This window comes from Piliocolobus tephrosceles, chromosome 4 (genome assembly GCF_002776525.5).
Source record: "Piliocolobus tephrosceles isolate RC106 chromosome 4, ASM277652v3, whole genome shotgun sequence".
Taxonomy (NCBI): domain Eukaryota; kingdom Metazoa; phylum Chordata; class Mammalia; order Primates; family Cercopithecidae; genus Piliocolobus; species Piliocolobus tephrosceles.
In genome coordinates this window covers 151,946,086-151,967,111 of record NC_045437.1, presented here as the reverse complement: position 1 = coordinate 151,967,111, position 21,026 = coordinate 151,946,086, and the positions used below count along the sequence as shown (strand labels likewise).

Here is a 21,026-nt window from a genome sequence, read left to right as displayed (position 1 = left end):
TTATAGGTGTTTTTCCTCCAATAATTTCAATTTCAGATAACCTGTTACTTTAGAAAGCATAATTTTGTGAACAGCTGAGAGTCCCAGTACAGGAAAGCCCAAATCCTTTTGTTAAAACTATTCCAAAGCTTTTTTTCCCTCTCGGGCCTCTAGTTCACTGGCTGTCAGCCTTTTGCGAGGCCTCTCCTGTTCCTCTCATCAATGGTAGTTTTTGACCCTCACTACTGTGTGGCCCAGTTTTGCTTTTTATCTATACATAAAACAGCATTTATCGACATCAGTCTACATCTCTTTCAGGGAAATAACGAAAGTGGCTTTCTGTTTTACTTTCAAAACTGTTTAGTGTTTTCTTTGCACGTTTCCCTGCGGCCTTTGGACTGGATTCCACTTTATTTTCCTTTTTATCAACACGAGAATCCGTCCTGGTCTTACATCCTGGAGGGTTTTTGGCTGCCTTAATTTACAGCCAAATTAGTTTGGCCTTTTCTATAGCTGGTTTACCAACCTTCTCATCTTTGCAAAGCTTCTGGGTCAGATATGGGTCTGGGCTCCCAAGGACTCCTGTTTTGGCCTGCCCTTTCGCATAATCACAGCAGGGTTTTTCATCTATTTTTACATTAGGGGGGCAGGAGAGTGGAAGCTACTTCCAGCAACAGCTCTCGGTTAATAACCAGTTTCTGCAAGTAGCAGCAGCAGCAGCGTGGGGTCACGGTTAGGCATTTGGGCTTGGGCATCCAACAGACTTGGCCCCAACTTTCAGTGAATTATTTCATTTCTCAGCGTCTCGGTTTCTTCAGGCCTAAAATGAGGACAAAAACACCTACCTTTCACGGAGGTGGATGTGGAGACTAACAAGGCGATAAATGTTAAAGGTATTCGAGAAAGAGAAGCCCGTGATAATGAATGATACGATTTTTAAGCCCACAGCCAGGTTATTCCCAGAAGTTGGCCCTCCGCCCCAGACCCCCGCAGCCCGCCTCGGGCGAAGGGCCTACCGGGCCCCTGCGGCGCAGCCGCGCTGAAGACTCCTTGAGTAGCTCGCAGCCATGGAGGAGCCGGGGGCTCGCGCAGGCGTCAGAGCCGGGCAGCGCGCTCCGCTAGACCAGCGCGCAAGCGCCGCGGCCCCGGGCGAACGAACTGGCGGTGTAGTGCAGGTTCGCCATGGCTGAGGCGTCACGGTGGCACCGAGGCGGTGAGGGATGCTCTTAAGGAATGGGAGGGACAGGGGCGATTTGGCAGTTCCAGACACCCTGAAAGGAACTCTGCGGCCCCACATTCAATTCATGTGAGAGATGTGACTGCCGACAGCTTTTTTCTTTTTTTTTGAGACGGAGTCTCGCTCTGTCGCCCAGGCTGGGGTGCAGTGGCGCGATCTCGGCTCACTGGAAGCTCCGCCTCCTGGGTTCACGCCATTCTCCTGCCTCAGCCTCCCGAGTAGCTGGAACTACAGGCGTACGCCACCACGCCCGGCTAGTTTTGGGGAGGGGGGTGTAGGGTTTGTTGTTGTTTGTTTTTTGGGGGGGGGGTTAGGAGAAACGGGGTTTCACCGTGTTAGCCAGGATGGTCTCGATCTCCTGACCTCGTGATTCACCCGCCTTCTCCCAAAGTGCTGGGATTACAGGCGTGAGCCACCGGTCCGACTTGCAGACACCTTTAGCCCTCACAGCCTCCCCTGGAGAAGCGGAGAGGGACAGATGGTCCCATTGCACAGACGGGAAAACTGAAGCCCTGAGCGTCGTGGCGCTCGCCTCTTGCCGAAGGCTCGAGCTGGGCGTTGTAACCTGCTGTCGAGTGACGGTCGGTCACTAGGCTGGTCTCTAAAGTCCTTTGTTGATCTCGGGAGTCGTGACCTTGACAGAATTCAAGCCAGGGTGCTTTTTCCCTCTCCAGCAGAAACCAGCCTTCCCAAGAAGCAGTATTGAGGGGTGGAGAAAACAGGACAGATGAGAGGTTTAGCTTGTTTTGTATTTTGCTTTTTCATCTTAGGACTGTTGAGAAGACATCATGATATAAAAAATGTTAGTGGCCGGGCGCAGTGGCTCACGCCTGTAATCCAGATACTTTGGGAGGCCGAGGCGGGCGGATCACGAGGTCAAGAGATGGAGACCAGCCTGGCCAACATGGTGAAACCCCCATCTCCAATAAAAATACGAAAGTCAGCTGGGTGTGGTGGCGTGCACCTGTAGTTCCAGCTACTCGGGAGGCTGAGGCAGGAGAATCGCTTGAACCCAGGAGGCGGAGGTTGCAGTGAGCCGAGATCGCGCCACTGAATTCCAGCCTGGCAACAGAGCTAGACTCCGTCTCAAAAAAAGAAATTGTTATTAATAGTATATAGTAAAAAAATTATCCCCGCCTCGTAAAGCTGAGAATTGAAAAATAGCCAGAAGCTATTGGAGCTTTCCTCCCCGCAGTGTAAGGACTAAAAGTGGTTGTGGTTTTTCCATTGTTGTCGCTTAATAAACATAAATTACATAATAATGTAAACAAAAATTTTGTCTTATATCTCACAGGGGCTTCGAAACATAAGCTGCATTACAGAAAGGAAGTAGAAATTACAACCACACTTCAGGAATTGTTACTCTACTTTATTTTTTTAATAAACCTATGTATATGTAAGTACACAGATATGAAGGTGTTGTTTGTTTGAACTAAGAAGCTAAAATGTGGAGATGAAAAATAAAACATGTAGACTTCCAAACCATAGGCTGTCAGGCTACTAAAAACTCAAAATACAGTGACACCGTTTAAACATAATCTTAAATTGATTTAGATTCATTTCATTTAGAAATTGACTATTTCCAGTTCTTAAGGGGCAAAATTTTACATCACAAATGTAAGAAGCTTCCATAGTCAATATTGATTGAATTTTAATGATTCCTTTCATTTGGCAGTTCTGTCTTGAACATAATTCATCCCTTCGGTTGGCAACTGCGATTTGATTTTGTTTAGAGTCATGTAGACACATCAGCTGAGTTTCATAAAATCAAAGTAAAAATGAGGCCAAAGTTCATCTTGGTGTCTGCCATTAGCATGGTTCTTTTCACTCACCTATTGCAGTTAAAAAAAATACGTTTGTGCTGAGTCCATGCCAATAATTGAGGACTGGGAAAGCATCTCAACCTGCATTCCTCCTGCGTGTGGGTCAATAGCATCGGCTTAATATGCAAAGAGGAGTATTAAAGAGCATTTGTCTTTATGGCACCCAACATACAGTAGATGAAAGCTCACTGGCAGCATTTATCTCATGTTAGTACGTGCTACACACTGGCAATTGTATAGCAATTAAATAATTAATTGGTGGTGTAGGGGTGAGTTTGAGTCTGCTCTTGATTGAAAAGACAACTATAAAATTAGCCAGGTGTGGTGGCACACCCCTGTAGTCCTAGCTACTGGGAAGGCTGAGGTGGAAGATTCCTTGAGCACAGGAGGTCAAGGCTGCAGTGAACTGTGATCACAACGACTGCATTTCAACCTGCATTGACAGGCTGAGACCCTGTCCCAAGGAAAAAAAAAAAAAGATAACTGTAGGCAACTTTATAAATTAAGATATCTTAGACTGCTTTATGAAAGCTTAGTCATGAAAACTACATGCTTACTACAGAATATTTGGAAAATATAAAAATATAAGTAAAAAGATCATTTATAATCCCATTATTCAGAGATTTTTAAAGAACACTTTTTTAATATAATAAAGCAACCTGAATCTCCATTTATAATGTGATTTTTTTTCTTTCTTTTTTTTTTTTTTTTTTGAGACAGTCTTGCTCTGTCACCCAGGCTGGAGTACAGTGGCTCACTGCAACCTCCACCTCCTGGGTTCAAGCGATTCTCCTGCCTCAGCCTCCAGAGTAGCTGGGATTACAGGCCTGCACCACCACACCCGGCTAATTTTGTACTTTTTTAGTAGAAACGGGGGTTTCACCATGTTGGTCAGCTGGCCTCGAACTCCTGATCTCAGGTGATCCACCCACCTCGGCCTCCCAAAGTGCTAGCATTACAGGTGTGACACCATGCCCCGCCACTAGTTAATATTTTTAAAAACTCATCGTGTGCCAAAACACAGTTTAAAGTGTTCTATGTGCATCATCTCACTTCTCACAACAAAACTAGGAGGTAAGAGATACTATCCCTGTGATGGGACTCACACCCTTATCTGTCTGAATTCAAAGTCCGTATAATCTTAACCACTCACAGTACTATACTGCCTTACTCTCATGTAGAGAAAAAGTCAACTTGCAGAATAGTGTATATAATGTGTCTTCATTTTTGTAAAGACAAAATTATTTTCTTTATAAGTGTGTATGCATAAAGAAATATCTGAAGAATATTTGCCAAACTAATTCTAGAAACTACATCCTACTGTTTATATTTTTAGTTTAGATTTTTAAAATTATTACTTCTATAATTAGATAAAATAATAAAGTTTAATTTTCAAAATTAGGAACAAAATATAATGTTTAATCCTGATAAGCTGAGTTTTTAAATGTAAATTATTAAACAAAAAATTCTTCTCCTTAGTGACTTTTGGGATGGTAAACCCACATATGTATTACTTAAACAAGGTTATGTCATCTCTATTTTTGGACACTTCTGTGCCTGGTGAAGAAAGAACCAACTTTAAGTCTATTCGCAGCATAACTGATTTTTGGAAGGTAAAGTATCTTGTGACTGTGGATGAAGTAGATTTAGGTAGTCCATGAACCCTTGGCATACATAGTGGGCGCTCAATGAATATCTCTTGAAGGAACAAATAAAAATAAATGTCATTTCTTTAAACTATTAGAAACAACCAGCCAGTAAGTATTTATTGAGAGCCTGTGTTCTCAGTTTGATACTATTCTTGTAATTTTTTAAAAATTGATTTTTTTGGCCGGGCACGGTGGCTCACGCCTGAAATCCCAGCATTTTGGGAGGCCAAGGTGGGTGGATCACCTGAGGTCAGGAGTTTGAGACCAGCCTGACCAACATGGTGAAACCTCGTATCTACTAAAAAATACAAACATTAGCCGGGCATGGTGACAGCCACCTGTAATCCTGGGAGTTGGAGGTTGTAGTGAGCCAAGATCATGCCATTGCACTCCAGCCTGGGCAACAGAGCAAGCCTCCATCTCAAAAAAATTTAAAAAAATTGATTTTTTTAAACGTTCTCATTTCATTTGTTAAATAGAAGACTTGCATCTCATGTGAGGGTTAGGATCTAGTCTATAATTGTGTATAGTGAAATTTACTTTTAAAAAGTTCTTTAATTGCCCAGAAAGTGTAATATATGTGGTTTTGGCATACAAGCCTTTACTGTGTATATGTGTTATGGTAAGGTACAGTATATAATAAAATGTATATATAAGAATATAATTTCATGGTGTTTTTACTTACGTAAGGGAATCATTCCTTCAGCAGCTGAATAGACTTGCTTTTTCCATTACATTTAACATAGCAACATGCTCACATTATGAGGAAAGAACAGTTAAGGGGACAGCAGTTTCAGCTCTCCCAGGTCACAAAACCTGGCATATGCACATTGGGGCATATAAGGACAAGGCAGAGAAGGCTTCCAGTGGTGATGACAATTTAGTTGCATTTTGAAGCATGAATCAGGGATGGGTATTTTAGGAAGAAGGAACAATATGTTCTGTAAGTAATTCTACATGTCGAGCTATGTTTGGTATTGTGAGCATATGGAAGATGAGGTGCAAAAGGCCAAAGTATGAATTGGACAGAGGTCATATGAATGCTGTGCAGGAATTTGAAACTTACCGAGGAGACAGGGTCATTTCCTGAAAGAGGGCAAGTGTGAGATGACGGCTAAATGATCCTAGATGGTGGGTTTAGGCTAGGTGAAATAGGAAACAATAATAAAAGAAGTAGAGGTCACCCTGCCACTTTGTTACTGCTTTCTGAAGCATGTATGTGGGCAATGACAGAGAAATGGAGGAAGTAAATGAACCCTGGGCTTGGGATCTCAGAACGATCAGCAAAGGGCAAAGCCAGGAGTAGCAGGCACCATGGCCAGAGTTGGGGAGGAGGGTTGGGAGGAGCGGTGCAGACAACTTTGGAGTGAAGTCATGATGTGTGGCTATGACCAGCTCTGATACTCATGTATTGGAAGCAAATTTTAATTTACTCGTATAAGGAGAGAAGAAGGGCTACGGGATTCAATGAGTTAATGCTTATAAAGTGCTTAGAGCAGTGCCTAGTACACAGTACACGCTTAATGAGTGTTAACCATCCGCAGTAGCTTCGATAGCATTACCGTTACCATTAATGGTAGCTTGGTCAACAGTTTGATTTTCATACTCAAAATCTCTTATGCATAATGTTATGAATGTAGATTCTATTGACATGAAAATATTTTTCCCATGACATTTGTTTTTCTATATGAAGTTTATGGAAGGACCCCTTTTGGAAGGTCTGTACTGGGATTCATGGTACAATAACCAGCAGCTGTATAATTTAAAGAACAGCAGTCGCATCTACTATGAGAATATACTTCTAGGAGTCCCCAGAGTTCGTCAACTGAAAGTCCGCAACAACACATGCAAAGTCTATTCATCTTTTCAGTCTTTGATGAGTGAATGTTATGGCAAATATACTTCTGCAAATGAAGACCTCTCTAATTTTGGCCTTCAAATTAATACTGAGTAAGTAGCATAAAATTATACTTTTTCTAGCATTTACCATTGTATCTTTTAGATGTGTGTCTTCCAAGTAACACCAGCTGGGTCCTGGAAGGGTAAGGAGACTGTTTCAACAGTAGTAAAAAAGGAAGATTTGGAGATAGCAGTGTTTAGAAAAGGAAGGGTGAACCTATTATTTTTTGTTTACTTTAGGATGCAAAGTGTTTTCTTTTTTCTGACTTTGGTATATGAAGTGCTTAGTCATATTGGACACAGGGCAAAGCATCAATTTTTGCTTCTAAAATGTTCAATTAATCTGCTTTTCTGGCTGTGGCTAGATGCCTACAACACATCCCCAAGACGATCTGGGATCCTTAGTGGGTGTCTTAGTTGTGCTCTGCCACTTTCCTCCTCTCTTACTCTGGCTTCCTTCAGTGATTTTTTCCTGTTGCTGCTCCTACTAAAATGGGGCAGTTATGCTCTACAGGGAGTGCATCTGATGATGCTTGCCAAAGATGCTATGGCCATTGTGTTTCAAAGTGACTGAGGCTAGTGCTGGTGTAGACTCATGTGTACACTTTGTATTGAAAATGTGAGGCCAGACATGGTGGCTCACACCTGTAATCACAGCACTTTGGGAAGCCGAGGAAGGAGGATTGCTTGAGGGCAGGAGTTCGAGACTAGTCTGGGCAACATACTGAGACCCAGTCTCTACAGAAAATTTAAAAATTAGCCAGGTGTGATGGGGCTTACCTGAAGTCCAAGGTACTCGGGGGGCTGATCCAGAAGGATCACTTGAGCCCAAGAGGTTGAAGCTGCAGCAAGCTATGATGACACCACTGCACTCCAGCCTGGGCGACAGAGGGAGACCTTGTCCCTAAAAAAAAAGAAGGAAATGTGCCACTGGCACTACCTCACCTTGACACAGAAGCTGCTGGTATCAGTGCTACGCACACTTTGTGCTTTTAGAACCTTATGAAAATCATTGGCTCACACCTGTAATCCCAGCACTTTGAGAGGCTGAGGCGGGTGGATCATTTGAGGTCAGGAGTTTGAGACCAGCCTGGCCAACATGGCGAAACCCCATCTCTACTAAAAATAGAAAAATTAGGCAGGTGTGGTAGCAGGCACCTATAGTCCCAGCTACTCAGGAGACTGAGGAACAAGAATCACTTGAACCCAGAAGGCAAAGGTTGCAGTGAACCGAGATCACGCCACTGCACTCTGGGCTGGGCGATAGTGTGAGATTCAGTCTCAAAAAAAAGGCCAGGTGCGGTAGCTCACGCCTGTAATCCCAGCACTTTGGAAGGCCGAGGCAGGTGGATCACCTGAGGTCAGAAGTTCAAGACCAGCCTGGCCAACATGGTGAAACCCCATCTCTACTAAATATACAAAAATTAGCTGGACATGGTGGCACATGCCTGTAATCCCAGCTACTCGGGAGGCTGAGACAGGAAAATCGCTTGAACCCGGGAGGCAGAGGTTGCATTGAGCCAAGATCATGCCACTACACTCTAGCCTGGGCAAGAAAGAGCAAAACTCCATCCCCCCCTCAAAAAAAAGAAATTATAAATTTTTGTAATTTAATATTTATTAAAGCAATACGAATATCTACAAAGGTCTACCCTTTCCTACTCATAATTTCCACTCTCCAGAAGCAGCTACTTTCAGCTCTTTTATAGTTGTTTCTTCTGGTGTATACTTTTTCGTTCTAAATTACATCCTTATACTTGATTTTACAGTTGTTTTTTTTTTTTTTTTTTTCTTTAGGGGCAGGATCTCACTGTCTTGCTCAGGCTGGAGTGCAGTGGTGTAATTATAGTTCGCTGCAGCTTCAAACTGCTGACTCAGGCAATCCTCCTGCCTCAGTCTGCTGAATAGCAGCTAGGACTACAGGAATAAACCACCACACCTGACTAGTTTTTTTATTTTTTGTAGAAACAGGGTCTTTCTACGTTACCCAGGCTGATCTCAAATTCCTGGTCTCAAGTAATCCTCCCGCCTTGCTCTTCCACGGAGCTGGGATTACAGGTGTGAGCTGCTGCACCCAGCCTCTATTGTTTTTCTGTCACGGAAGGCTATCTGTCACATAGCTCTCTTATGCTACCCCGCTAGACACACTCCTCCTGTTCCTCTTAGCATCTCAATATAGTTATATCATAATTATTGTCAATCATTAGTCAATGTTTCTATTATAAATATGAATAATGATTATATTTCCTTTCTTGAACAACTTCTCTTGAACTCCCAGGATTAATTATTGCTGGTTTTTTTTTTTTTTTTAACATGTTTCTTCTTTGTATGAGTTTTTAGTGTTCTTGAGGACTTGTATGATTCTTATAAATCGAATACATTCATAAGTATGATGATACATTATTATGGCCGGGTGCGGTGGCTCACGCCTGTAATCCCAGCACTTTGGGAGGCCAACGTGGGTGGATCACCTGAGGTCAGCAGTTCGAGACAAGCCTGACCAACATGGTGAAACCCTGTCTCTACTAAATACAAAAAAAAAAATTAGCTGGGCATGATGGTGCATGCCTGTAGTCCCAGCTACTTGGGAGGCTGAGGCAGGAGAACTGCTTGAACCCGGGAGGCAGAGGATGCAGTGAGCCAAGATTGCACCATTGCACTCCAACCTGGGCAACAAGAGCAAAACTCTGTCTAAAAAAAAAAAAAAAAAAAAAAAAAATTATTATTATTATTTTTGAGACAGGATCTCGCTGTGTCGCCCAAGCTGGAGTGCAGTGAAGATCATAGCTCACTGCAGCCTTAACCTCTGGGGCTCAAGCAGCCCTCCCACCTCAGCCTCCCAAGTAGCTGGGACTATAGGCACATGGCACCACACCCAGATAATTTTTGTATTTTCTGCAGAAATGGCATATCACCATGTTGCCCAAGCTGGTCTCAAACTCCTGGGCTCAAGCAATTCACCTGCCTTGGCCTCCCAAAGTGCTGGAATTACAGGTGTGTGCCACCACACCCAGCCCATTCTCTTAACTATTATAGTACTATTTACTTTCTTTCAACCCCAAATTACGAGATAAAGCAATTATTTACACATTTTTAATTGGAATCCTAAGACTAATCTTTTAAGTATTTTAATATTCCAAATTCTCATAACAAGTACAAATACTTTATTAAATACCAAAATTAACACTATCAATTAGGTTTATTTTATAATCTCTATACTTTACTGGAATTGTGAATTAATACCTGTTAATCCTCAACAATGAAAAAAGAATCAATTTTGCTTGTCTAAAATGTAAAATTCACTAATTAAAAACAAAAAATTGGAAGCTAGGAGAGATCTGGTATAACAGATCTTCCTGTTTCCACTTAATAGTCGTGTGTGGAAAACACTCAAAAATACAACTATGGAAGTTTCATTAAAACATAGGTATTTTTTCCTAGTGGTGTCTCTTTCCCTCCCTGCTGTAGTGTTATTAGTAGAACAGGTTTAAGCAGTGCATCTTTGAATAACCTTTCAAATCTGTTTTGGGGGAACTGAATAGAGAGACTGAAATGAGGAATCAAAGCTTTCCTTTTTTGGATATCCTGTAATTAAGTTAAAAATTAAAAAGAAGAAACAAAAAAAAATTTTTTTTTTCTATTTTTGAGACAGAATCTCACTCTGTCACCCAGACTGGAGTGCAGTGGCACAGTCTTGGCTCACTGCAGCCTCCGCCTCTTGGGTTCAAGAGATTCTCGTGCCTCAGCCTCCCAAATAGCTGGGATAACATGCATGCGCCACCACGCCCAGCTAATTTGTGTATTTTTAGTAGAGATGGGGTTTCACCACGTTGGCCAGGCTGGTCTCGAACCCCTGGCCTCAAGTGATCCACCCACCTCAGCCTCCCAAAGTGCTGGGATTACAGGCGTAAGCCACTGCACCCAGTCCAAAATTTAGTTATACACAGTTTACTTTGATTTTTATGTACTTTCATTAAAATATCTACGTAACAACATGGACATTGTAACAAAGTTTTTATTGAGCATTTATAAACAATATACTACATTTACAAGACAGTTATGAAACACCTTTTTTACCCATTTCTGAGCCAAAACTCTTAATAGTTTTGTCCTACTCAAAGACTAAATATCTCATAACAGAAACAACCTGTTAAAGAAAAAAAACAGTCGTCATTTTCTAGATTCTAAGCTCCCTGAGACAATTCTAAGCTCTGTGAGACAACAGATGGATTTTTTTGTTTTTTTAGAGAGGGGATCTCGCTATGTGACCTACACTACAGTGCAGGGACTATTCACGGGCACCATCATCGACACTGCAACCTCAAACTCTTGGCCTCAAGCAGTCCTGTCATCTCAGCCTCCTGGGTAGCTGGGACTACAGGCATATCCCACCACACCTAACAGATGGATTTTTTTTTTTTTTTCTGAGACAGGGTCTCACTTCGTCACCCAGGCTGGAGTGCTGGAGTGCAGTTGTGCAATCATAGCTCAATGTGGCCTCGAACTCTGGGGCTCAAACAGTTCTGCTTCAGACTCCTGAGTAACGAGGACTACAGGCACGTGCTGCCATGCCCAGCAAATTTTTGAAAAATTATGGATTTTTGAAAAATTATCTCATAGTACCTAGTCCAGTGGTGTTGCCCACCATATGCATTAAGAAGTATAAACTACATTAAATCTTAATTAAATCTTAATCCTTTAGTCCTTAATGCATTGTCTTGCTTTAAAATTACTATAATACTTATGAATTTACTACTACTTTTTTAAGAAGCACTACTTTTGTTTTTTTGTTTGTTTTTGGTTTTTTTGTTTTTGTTTTGAGACAGGGTCTGGCTCTTTTGCCTGGGCTGGAGTGCAGTGGCATGATCACAGCTCACTGCAGCTCAACCTCCCAGGCCCAAACAATCCTCCTACCTCAGCCTCCTGAGTAGGTGGGACTACAGGCACACGCCACCATGCCTGGCTAGTTTTTGTATTTTCTGTAGAGATGGGGTTTCACCACATTGCCCAGGCTGGTCTCGAACTCCTCGGCTCAAGGGATCCGCCTACTCGGCCTCCCAAAGTGTTGGGATTACAGGCGTGAGCCACCGCACCCGGCCAAAAAACTACTACTTTTGAACCAAAGATCAATTTAAATTATGAGAATACTTCTCAGTTGGGCTTTCTCATTTCACCATTATTCTTTTTATGTCTAACAGATGGAGATATTCTACTTCTAATACCAACTCCCCTTGGCACTGGGGATTTCTTGGTGTTTACCGAAATGGAGGATATATTTTCACTTTATCAAAATCAAAATCTGAAACCAAAAACAAGTTCATTGACCTTCGACTGAACAGCTGGATCACAAGAGGGACTAGAGTTATTTTTATTGATTTTTCCTTATATAATGCTAATGTAAATCTATTTTGTATTATCAGGTGAGTGATTCAAAACTTTTTTTCATAGACAGTGGTCAGTGGCCTACAAAACTTCTTTATTAGTACAGTTGACCCTTGAACAACATGAGTTTGAACTGTACAGGTCCACTTAGATATGGATTCTTTCAGTAAATATATTGGAAAATTTTTGGACTGTCGTGACAATTTGAAAAAACTCCCAAACCAACCATGTAGCCTAGAAATACTGAAAAAAAAATTAAGAAAAAGTTAGGCATGTCGTGAATGCATGAAATACCTGTAGATACTCATTTATTTTATTGTTTACTATCACACAGTATACACAAATCTATTATAAGAAGTTAAAATTTGCCAAAACTTATGCACATAAACATGTGGCACCATTTGCAGTCAAGAAAAATGTAAACAAAAGATGCAGTACTATATCATAACTGCATAAAATTAGAGTACGCGCTGCACTAGTGTAAGAATTTCATAGCCATCTCCTGTTGCTATTGCAGTGAACTCTAGTGTTGTAACCATTTAAACTGTCGTGTGATGCTCAGCATCTTCACATAAGCAGTTTGTCTCTCCAATAAATTGTGTATCTCAGTAAAAAAGTGATGTCTCATAATTCTCGTGTTTTTTATCATATTTATTGCAATACCATAAACCTTTAATAACACCATGGGACCCATACAAAATGCCACTAGTGATACTGGGGGTGCTCCCACAAAGTAGAGAAATGTCATGACATTACAAGAGAAAATTGAATTACTTGATATGTATCATAAATTGATGTCTGCAGCTGCAGTTGCCCACCGTTTCAAGATAAGTGAATCCAGAGACTAAGGACCATTGCCCTGGAAGCAGGGGGAAGGAAAGGAAATTCATGAAGCCATCACTGCAGCTATGCCAGCAGGTGTGGAAACCTTGCCCTTTTTGCAAAATACCTTTTTATCTCATTGACAATGCAGCTTCTGTGTGAAATTCATGAAGCCCTTGCTGCAGCTATGCCAGCAGGTGTGAAAATCTTGCACTTTTTGCAAAATACCTTTTTATCTCATTGACAATGCAGCTTCTGTGGGAATGCAGGATTGCTATAAGAAAGGCATACCTTTAGATTCTAAATGATTTAAGAAAAGCAAAGTCGGCCGGGCACAGTGGCTCACACCTGTAATCCCAGCACTTTGGGAGGCCGAGGTGGGCGAATCACCTGAGGTCAGGAGTTTGAGATCAGCCTGACCAACATGGAGAAACCCCGTCTCTACTAAAAATACAAAATCAGCCGGGTGTGGTGGCACAGCCTGTAATCCCAGCTACTCAGGAGCCTGAGCCAGAAGAATCGCTTGAACCTGGGAGGCGGAGGTTGTGGTGAGCAGAGATTGTGCCATTGCACTTCAGCCTGGGCAACAAGAGCAAAACTCCGTCTCAAAAAAAAAAAAAAGAAAGAAAAGAAAAGTAATAATGTGGCAAGTGGTAAAAGGAAAGTGAAGGATCTAAAGTTGGAGAATTTAATGCCAGCAACGGTTGGTTTGATACTTTTAGAAAGGTTTCACTTTCAAAAATGTCAAGATAGCAGAAGTAGCTTTTGCCAACCAAGTGGCAGCAGACAATATAGCAGATGTCATTATGAAAATCATTGAGGAGAAAGGATATCTGCCTGAACAGGTTTTTAATGCAGACAATAGTGCCGTATTCTGGAAAAAAAAAAAAATGCCACAAAGAACATTTATTAATAAGGAAGAGAAGCAAGCACAAGGATTTAAGGCAGGAAGAAACAGGCTAACTCTACTGTTTTGTGCAAATGAAGTCAGGTTTCTCATCTGGACTACCCTTATCTATAAAACTGCTAACCCCCTAACCTTGAAGGGAAAAGATAAAACACCAGCTTCCAGTCTTTTGGTTGTACAACAAGAAGGCCTGGACAATGAGAACTCTTTTTCTAGAATGGTTCCATTGATGCCTTTTCCAGTGGTTTACTTAGCCCCAAACACAACATCTCTAATTCAGCCTCTAGATCAGGGGATCATGAGGACTTTTAAGGCTCATAACACACAGTACTCTTTAGAAAGGATTGTTGACACTACGGAAGAGAACCCTAACAGAGAACATCATGAAAGTGTGGAAGGATTGCATTATTGAAGATGCCATCATTGTTATTCAAAAACTGTGAAGCTATCAAACCTGAAACAATAAATACCCGCCGGAGAAAACTGTACAGATGTGCATGACTTCACAGGATTTATGACAGAGTCAATCAAAGAAATCATGAAAGAGATGTAGATGTGGCAAAAAAAAAAAAAAAAAAAAAAAGTGGGAGGGTGAAGGGTTTCAGGATACTGATTTTGGAGAAATCAAGAGCTAATGGACACCACACCAGAGGAATTAACAGAAGAGGCCTTGATGGAGATGGGTGCTTCCAAATCAGTGCCAAATGATGAGAAGGAAAACATAGAAACAGAAAACAGAAAATAAATGGACATTAGACATCTGGAGAAGGGTTCCGATTATTCAAGACTGCTTGTGACTTCTTTTGTGATATGGACCCTTCGATGATATAGGCACAGAAACTAAAGCAAAGGGTTGAAGGACTGGTACTGTATAGAAACATTTTTAGAAAAATGAAAAAAAAAGAAATTATTATGTAAAATCTGTAAAGTTTCTCTGAATGCGCTCCTCCACCTCTTCCGCTGTGCCACCCCTGAGACAGCAAGATCCTCCCTTCCTCTTCCCCTCCTCCTCCTCAGCCTACTCAGTATGAAGGCCACTAGGATAAAGATCATTATGAAGACCCACTTAGTGAATAGTAAATCTATTTTCTCTTCCTTATGGTTTTTTTTTTAGTCTGAGTCTCACTCTGTCGCCCAGGCTGGAGTGTATTGAGCTTGGCCTGGCATAAATCAATTAGCATGGTCCATGTTAGGGAGGTGACTTGAGGTAACCCAATTAGACTAATGGGAATAACTTTTTTTTTTCTCTTTGGTTGGTGCTATCTCTTTACTGACATCAATGACATATAATCACAGTTGCTGCTTGTACACAATCATCTTGGGGAAGCGTAAGATACTAAGCTAACACAAAGGAGGGCAAAACTGAAGCCATCTCAAAGAAATGGAGCTAGATCTGTGAACTTACCACAAATGGTGTCTGCTGTTATCTCTGAAACTGCTGCTGTGTGACAGAAATAAATTTCTTTATTGTTTAAACCAATTTAAGTTGGGGTTTTTGGTTACAACCAAAAGCCTCCGAAATGATTCAGAGGTAGAGAGCTGAGGCCCAAGTTAGGTCTTATATCTAGCTTTTCCTAGGGAACAAACCACCTCCAAGTGTAGTGGCTTACAATAAATATTTCTCAGGTGTTTAGAGTTCAATTGATCCAGCTGTGCTTGACTGATCTCTGTTAGGCTTGCCAATATAGCTGCTATTTGGCAGGACCCACACATGGGTCTTTGAGTTGGTTCTGCTCTACATGTATCTGATCCTTCTCCTGGGTCCAAGTTAGCCCAGGCATGTCTTTTTCATGGCAATTGTAGAGGTCCCAAAGAGCAAGTTCTAATGTACAAACTCATTTCAAGTTTCTGCTTGCATCATATTTGTTAACATCCCATTGGCCAAAGAAATTTACATGGTTGAGTCCAGCATCAAGGGCTGGGGCAGTACACCCTCTCCTGGGTGACAGGCCAGGTAAAAAGATGTGAAGAACTATAGCTATTTTTGCAATATACCACAGGCTCTGACATTTCTGGGATGCTGGCTGCTATTACTCATTGAAATTTAAATTGTTCATTCTTGAGACAAAAATGAGCAACTTAATAAGCCATTCTGAAAGGAAACCAACAGGTTTTAATGATCTGATTAGAAGAGGAAATTATCAAGACTAAATGATAGCTCTTTGAAGCTGCAGAAAGACAAGAAATGAGACTACATATTCTTAAACAATATAAAACATTGTATGTAATCTCCATGTTCCTAAATAAATTTTGAAATAATAAAACAATGTGATGTTACTTTTTCATATTGACAGTAGAACATTTTTCATTTTTTTATTTTTAATTTAATTTTATTTTTGAGATGGAGTCTAGCTCTGTTGCCCAGGCTGCAGTACAGTGGCATGATCTCAGCACACTGCAACCTCTGCCTCCTGGGTTCAAGCAATTCTACTGCCTCAGCCTCCTGAGTAACTGGAATTACAGGTGTGCACCACCACATCCAGCTAATTTTTTTATTTTTAGTAGAGACAGGGTTTCGCCATGTTGGCCAGGCTGGTTTTGAACTCCTGACCTCAGGTGATCCACCCGCCTCGGCCTCCCAAAGTGCTGGGATTACAGACGTGAGCCACCATGCCCAGCCTACATTATTTTTATTTTATTTTATTTTATTTTATTTTATTTATTTATTTATTTTTTGAGACAAAGTCTCGCTCTGTGGCCCAGGCTGGAGTGCAGTGGCCGGATCTCAGCTCACTGCAAGCTCCGCCTCCCGGGTTCCCGCCATTCTCCTGCCTCAGCCTCCGGAGTAGCTGGGACTACAGGCGCCCGCCACCTCGCCCGGCTAGTTTTTTGTGTTGTTAGTAGAGATGGGGTTTCACCGTGTTAGCCAAGATGGTCTCGATCTCCTGACCTCGTGATCCGCCCGTCTCGGCCTCCCAAAGTGCTGGGATTACAGGCTTGAGCCACCGCGCCTGGCCCATTATTTTTATTTTAAACCTTAGGATTTTAATCTCAACACAAGCATGAACAAAACCCTAATAAAGGTTTATACCTCCTTCATTGGTGGGTTCAGATGTGAGGGCTTCGGATGTTTTTTAAATTCAATGTATAGTTGATCTTTGAACAATATGGGAGTCAGAATCAAGCACTAGAAAAGGATTTGCTCTAGAATCAAACACTTAGTAAAGGATTACCATGATTGGATCTGCCTGGGGATTTAATCAGCTTCCCCTAAGCGATCTGGGATGGGTGGAAGACTGAATACAATTAAGATTCTGTTAGAAAAAAATAGGATAATGACTGCTAGAGAGGCAAACAACAGTGTCTACTATACACCATGTAATACTATGCAATAAAAAGAATGAGATCATATCCTTTGCAGGGAAATGGATGGAGCTGGAGGCCATCATCCTTAGCAAACCCACACAGGAACAGAAAACCAAAAGCCACATGTTCTTATAAGTGGGAACTCAATAATGAGAACACATGGACAGAAAAGGGGGCACAACAGACGCTGGGGCCTACTTGATGGAGTAGGGTGGGAAGGAAGAGGCTCAGAAAAAAACTGTCAGGAAGTATGCTTAGTACCCAGGTGAAAAAATAATCTGTACACCAGACCCCCAAGTCACAAGTTTACCTATATAACAAGCCTGCACATGCACCCCTGAACCTAAAATAAAAGTTAAAAAAAATTACTTTAATATCAGTGAGCCACTTTCATCTCATAAGCCCTAACATTTTTCCTGAATGGACTATGGAATTGGAGTTTAGGAGATTTTGCTCCCCGTGCAACAGGGAGAGTGAAACACACCGTGGCCTTTAAAATATGTAAAAATGAATGAAACAAATGAACGGCCTTAAGCAGCCAATGGATGTTAGACCTTTTATTTTAAAGTTCTTTTCTCTCAGAGAATCAGAACTTTTTACCAACTTCATTCACCCTTCCCAACAGTCCTGATCAGGATAAAGTGAAGAATACAAATTATTTTTATGTCCTAAACAGGAATGGAAGCATTGAGGTAACTGGCTTTAAGACATATGAAGAAGCCCTTGTAATATCAGATTGAGTCCAGATTTCCTCTCTGAAAGTTTTACACTTATTCTGTGACCTTTTAAAACGTTATTTTTTAGAAACTTCAGCAGACTTTGAAACTGTTCACTGGAGTATCTAATCAGTAGTTGTATAGATGCATATTACTTACACCTTATCCGTTTATTTTCATTTTTGTATAATTATCAGGCAAATTAAACAATATTATTTTTCCTTTTTGATTAGTCTGCACTTCAGATCATAAATACTGAGTTTAGTTCACTTCACTCACTACCTCGTATGTGTAAGATGTAAGTTTTATTTGTTAACTGAGGTTTTGTTTTTGTTGTTTTGGGAGCACCTTATAAGAGTACCAATGACATTTGCTAAAATCTTTAGTAGGGATAATTAAATTGTAATATTGTGATAGAAATGCTGGTTCCTTAAATTACCACCAATTCTTAATTATCGGAAGTTGTGGAGAACACCGGAGAACCTCAAAATCTTTTTGTATGTAGTGTTGGATTTAATTTTTATTCTTCTGTCTGCATATAGATTTTTGCATCCAGCATCCAACAGAAAACATTTGCTTTAGTAGAATATGTGACCTTGACATTTAGAAGCAAGCATTTCTGATCATCTAAAGAGGGAGAATGTATGTCCTCCCTCTGAAGTATTCAAAAATTATGTATATTGGGGAAGAGTTCTAACTAATAACAGTAACTAACGGTATAGCATTTTCTTGAACATATCATTCTCCTATGGACATAAATTATATTTCCAGTTATGAACAAGCAAGCTGAACACCAAATAGAATGAATGTCTGAAAAAAAAATCACAACTTGCTTTCTCATTTACATTGGTCTTTGACCACTGTGAATATTCAGGTATAGAAAAAGTGGAGCCACTATGAAATAAGTAAATCTAGAAGATGTTTAAATTGAACCCATTTCTCCAAGGAAACATACTTTATAAAAAAAAAACTGATTATCATTAAAGCACACATAATCATTGACTGAAAATTTCACATTACGTACTGAAATATAAATGCTTGAAATGAACAGTTGCTTTCACAAACCTGATTTTACAGATTGGTGGCAGAATTCCCGGCAACTGGAGGAATACTTACTTCATGGCAGTTTTACTCTGTGAAGCTCCTCAGATATGTTAGCTACTATGATTATTTTATTGCTTCCTGTGAAATCACATTTTGTATTTTTCTTTTTGTCTTCACAACGCAAGAAGTCAAAAAAATAAAAGAATTTAAGTCTGCCTATTTCAAAAGTATTTGGAACTGGCTAGAATTGCTACTTTTGCTGGTGAGTATATATTCATGCGTATGGTTGAAGGAGATCACATCTGAACCTACCAATGAAGGAGGTGTAAAAAGACAGAATCTTCTATTCTGTCCAGAACTTATTTTGAAAACTACAAGTATCAAACATAAAATGAACTGGGAATAGTACTATTAATGGTGTGCCTCCAAAAGGGAGGGATCTATTTTCTTCTGATTTGGTCCTTGGGAGGCCGGCGTAAACCTACAGGGAAAGGTGATTCCAGAAGTATTATGCTTCAATGTGCACAGTAGGTCTCCCTACCCCCACTCAAAAAATGTATTACTTTCAGGGCCTTGAGTTTCACCAGTCACGGGTCTTTGGGGGCAAGGCTGTTTAAAATAATCTATGTTGCCAAATCTGTTTTTCTCCTCATAATAAATTTTGAAAAAATAGACAAAAGACAAGGCTAAGCAGAATACTGACAGGGGTGAGCAGCCAGAGGGGACCTTGTGGGTCCAGAGGGCACCAGGTTTGGAGAAACAGTCCCTGAAAGAAACACCAAAGACCATCAGTTCTAGTCAATGAAATGTACTGAAATAAACAGAGATTTAGTCAGGCCGAGACAAATGTTAAAGAGCTTGGTCTCATGAACAAAGAACCAATGTTTCTAGCTTACACAATCTGATCTTTCACCCTTATTGGCCCTTAATTATAGCCAATCAAGTATTTAAGCCTTGTTTCCCAAAACCAGATTGAAAGTTTCTGAGAGTCAGAAAGTATGCCACCTACCTCTCTGGTACTCCACTAATATCTTACAAAGGACATAACATTAAATGTTTATCTGAACATTTCAGGCAAGAATAGTCAAAGGAAAATGTTCATGTTAGTTATAAAGCTCTGATAGCTAAAACAACCTGGTTCTGAAATACTCTTTTAAAGGGTTGTTAAAAGGTTCCAGAAGATTTTATTTTTTGTAATTATAAATTGTTTTCTTGTAGTATTTACATAGTAGAAAATGTTTAGCTTTCAAGTATTATGTAGAGCAGAAATCCTTATGGCCTCAGAGTTACATAATCATTTTATACATTTGTGCTTTACGACTCAAAGAAACAAAGATTTAGATAGGTTAGGATGGCCAAGTAATTAATATTTTTCAACTTTATAATAATTAGTGCTACCTTAAACTTGCATAAGTTGAGTGTTATTTCCATTTATGTAAAAGCTATGTCGTATCTTTCCTTCCCTTTTTGTTAAACTTTGATGAACTTTTTTTGTGTTTCCTCATAGGCTGTAAGATATTTAGAGGTAGAGATATTCTCTAATTTAACCCTTCTTATTTTCCCATTTAGTTGTGTTTTGTGGCTGTTTCCTTCAACACATACTGTAATGTACAAATTTTTCTCTTACTTGGACAGCTGTTGAAAAGTACTGAACAATATTCAGATTTCTATTTTCTTGCATGCTGGCACATTTATTACAATAATATAATTGCTATTACCATCTTTTTTGCGTGGATAAAGGTATTTATATTTTATTATATTACATAATACAAACAGTGTAATAGCATAATGAAAAATTAAACTAAAAAGTCATGGGGAAAAATATTTTTTCAACTATTAAGTAATTTTAAAAGTAGTTTGGGCCGGGCACAGTGGCTCACACCTGTACTCCTAGCACTTTGGAAGGCCAAGGCGGGTAGATTCTTGGCCCCAGGAGTTCGAGACCAGCCTGGGAAATCCAAAGATACCAAAAAATATTAACCGGGCATGGTGGTGCACGCCTGTAGTCCCAGCTACTCTGGAAGCTGAGGTGGAAGGATCCCTTGAGCCCTCGAGGTGAAGGTGAGAGTGAGCTGTAATCCCCCACTACACTGCAGCCTGGATGACAGAAAAAAAAAGTTGGCCAGACGTGGTGGCTCACGCCTGTAATCCCAGGACTTTGGGATGCCGAGGTGGGCGGATCACCTGAGCTCAGGAGATTGAGACCAGCATGGCCAACATGGTGAAATCCTCTCTACTAAAAATATAAAAAATATTAGCCAG

The 21,026-nt window shown here is 40.6% G+C and overlaps 1 protein-coding gene across 4 annotated transcripts in view; it reads left to right on the top strand.

The window, feature by feature from the left end:
- Positions 1 to 1,106: 1,106 nt before the first annotated feature.
- PKD2L2 (polycystin 2 like 2, transient receptor potential cation channel) overlaps positions 1,107 to 21,026 on the top strand; it is a 49,559-nt gene continuing 29,639 nt past the window's right edge. The window contains exons 1-7 of one of the 4 annotated variants that reach the window (XM_023195619.2): positions 1,107 to 1,192; positions 2,511 to 2,612; positions 4,519 to 4,652; positions 6,382 to 6,638; positions 11,786 to 12,007; positions 18,798 to 19,026; positions 20,334 to 20,504. In XM_023195619.2, coding sequence (XP_023051387.1) covers positions 1,162 to 1,192; positions 2,511 to 2,612; positions 4,519 to 4,652; positions 6,382 to 6,638; positions 11,786 to 12,007; positions 18,798 to 19,026; positions 20,334 to 20,504 — 1,146 coding nt within the window. In that variant the 5' untranslated portion in view covers positions 1,107 to 1,161. The remainder of the gene's footprint in view (positions 1,193 to 2,510; positions 2,613 to 4,518; positions 4,653 to 6,381; positions 6,639 to 11,785; positions 12,008 to 18,797; positions 19,027 to 20,333; positions 20,505 to 21,026) is intronic. The other 3 variants (XM_023195592.2, XM_023195601.1, XM_023195609.1) reach the window with 3 other exon arrangements.